The 2,591-nt window shown below is 37.7% G+C and overlaps 1 protein-coding gene across 1 annotated transcript; it reads left to right on the top strand.

The window, feature by feature from the left end:
• Positions 1-4: 4 nt before the first annotated feature.
• LOC109222001 (ribulose bisphosphate carboxylase large chain-like) lies at positions 5-1,873 on the top strand (the record flags this gene model as incomplete). The annotated part of the gene is made up of 2 exons (XM_019386417.1): positions 5-381; positions 1,657-1,873. Coding segments are annotated over 2 exons (594 nt in total), but the record flags the coding sequence as incomplete, so codon positions are not given.
• Positions 1,874-2,591: the final 718 nt, after the last annotated feature.

The following is a 2,591-nucleotide window of genomic DNA, read 5'->3' as shown; positions in this document are numbered from 1 at the left end:
GGATACTGATATATTGGCAGCATTCCGAGTAACTCCTCAACCTGGAGTTCCACCTGAAGAAGCAGGGGCCGCGGTAGCTGCCGAATCTTCTACTGGTACATGGACAACTGTATGGACCGATGGACTTACCAGCCTTGATCGTTACAAAGGGCGATGCTACCGCATCGAGCGTGTTGTTGGAGAAAAAGATCAATATATTGCTTATGTAGCTTACCCTTTAGACCTTTTTGAAGAAGGTTCTGTTACCAACATGTTTACTTCCATTGTAGGTAACGTATTTGGGTTCAAAGCCCTGCGCGCTCTACGTCTGGAAGATCTGCGAATCCCTCCTGCTTATGTTAAAACTTTCCAAGGTCCGCCTCATGGGATCCAAGTTGAAAGGCATTATGCGATGCCATTTTACAAAACTAAGAAAATAAACAAGAAACAAACAAGAAAATAAATGAAGATAAGAAAGAATTACAAAAATATTCACAAGTTTGGACCAAAGTACTTACGCTTACTCCTCAAACAACCTAAATACGCCAAATTGTACCCGGAAGCGGCGCCAATTTTGATGACGTCCAAATCCACTACAAAAAAGTAAATGGACACGGTCGCATGCAATATAATTTACCCAACTATGAGTCGTGGTCGAATCCCATAGAGAACAATATGTAGGCGATTAGGCGTCTAAGAGAATTATCACTTGTTATGCTAAGCCAAACATTTAGAAAAGTTTTGAGAAAATATTAATCACTAAATGCAAAAATATAAAGTAACCTAGAAAGCAAGTAAATTGATCAATGGCTACAAGCATGGAAACAAGGAAAGTTACACTCAAGTAACAATCCAATGCATTTCACGATTTTATAAATATGAGCGAGTTTATTTTAATTAGCCTTGGGTAATAATTCTATATTAACTTCTTCCGAAGACTAACAAGACTTCTTAATTGAATTATCCCAAAAACAATTAAGAGATTAAGCACACCCGATTATGGTAACAAGTAGTTCAATCTTATCCCTAGGTAGAATCTATAAAGTGAGGGTTAAAGCCTCAAGTTTTTGTTAATTAATCTTTCCCAACCCCAAATTATCTTTCCCAAAATTAATTCGAAGTAAATGGGTGAGTCCTAAGGTTATCTAATACCTTTGGAAACATTAAAGATCAAGAATAATTAAAGAAACAATAACTCACTTCATAATAACTAAAAATCATTCAATACATAAGCACAACAAAATATTTAATCCACACTTTAAATATGAATATTCTCATAAACAAGATTAAAGTGTTGGAATAAATACTACACACTTATATATACAATACAAAGCAAGGAAATGAAGAAATGAACATAAATGGGTAAGGAATTCTCAACCAAAAGCTTCAAATATTCAAGCGCCAAGTGTGTGTGTGCAAGAAACCTAGCTTCCAAAACTTGTTCTCTCTAGTCTCAAGACTGAAAAATAATCCCAAGATATTTTACAAATGAGCTAGTATAAGTATTAAATGATTTGGGACAAAACATGTGAAATTACATAGGTACCAAGAACTAAAGCACGATATTCGCATTTGCGAAGCAATGTTCGCATGACTTTCCTGTTGACCTTCGCATTTGCAATAAAGACTTCGCATTTGCGAAGTCTGATTGTCTCGTTTGTCTTCGCATTTGCGAAGTCCTTTTTCGCATTTTCAAGCACTGCCTTCTTCTCATTTCCCACACTTGTCTTGCAATTGTAATGGTCATACCTCAACCGATCTAGTTGAGCTAGAGATGATGGATTTTGATTCTATCATGGGCATGGACTGGTTGGCAGCTTGCTATGCCACAGTTGATTGCCGAGCAAAGGCAGCCAATTCAATTTTCCGGGTGAGCCAGTCCTTGAATGTGTAGGTAATACAATGACACCCAAAGGTAGGTTTGTTTCCTATCTGAAGGCGAGGAAAATGATCGCAAAAGGGTGCATTTATCATATTGTGTGAGTTAGAGATGAAGATGCTGAGATACCTACACTTCAGTCTATTCCAATAGTTAGAGAGTATGCAAATATGTTTCCAGATAAGCTTCTAGGTATTCTCCAGATTGAGAGATTGGTTTTAGTATCTATTTGCTTCTGGGAACTCAACCAATATCCATCCCTCCATATAGAATGGCTCCTGCCGAACTGAAGGTTTTGAAGGAGCGGTTAAAAGATTTGTTAGAGAAAGGATTCATCAGACCCAGTACCTCACCTTAGGGTGCACCGATATTGTTTGTTCAGAAGAAAGATAGCTTGCTGAGGATGTGTATCGATTATAGGCAACTGAACAATGTAACATTTAAGAATAAGTATCCACTTCCAAGGATCGAGGACTTATTTGAACAGTTACAGGGGGCTAGATGCTTTTCAAAGTTACATTTGAGGTCCGGGTACTACCAGGTCAGAGTTCAGGAGAAAGATATTCCAAAGATAGCCTCCAAGACCCGATATGGCCACTTCGAGTTCCTTGTCATATCCTTCCAGTTGACAAATGCACCCATCGTATTTATGGACTTGATGAATAGCGTATTCCGGTCATTTTTAGATCTGTTCGTGATAATATTTATTGATGATATTCTGGTTTATTCACAT

The sequence above is a fragment of the Nicotiana attenuata genome, unplaced genomic scaffold (genome assembly GCF_001879085.1).
Source record: "Nicotiana attenuata strain UT unplaced genomic scaffold, NIATTr2, whole genome shotgun sequence".
NCBI lineage: Eukaryota > Viridiplantae > Streptophyta > Magnoliopsida > Solanales > Solanaceae > Nicotiana > Nicotiana attenuata.
The sequence above is the reverse complement of the archived record's forward strand: the minus strand, read 5'-3'. Positions and strand labels throughout refer to the sequence as shown.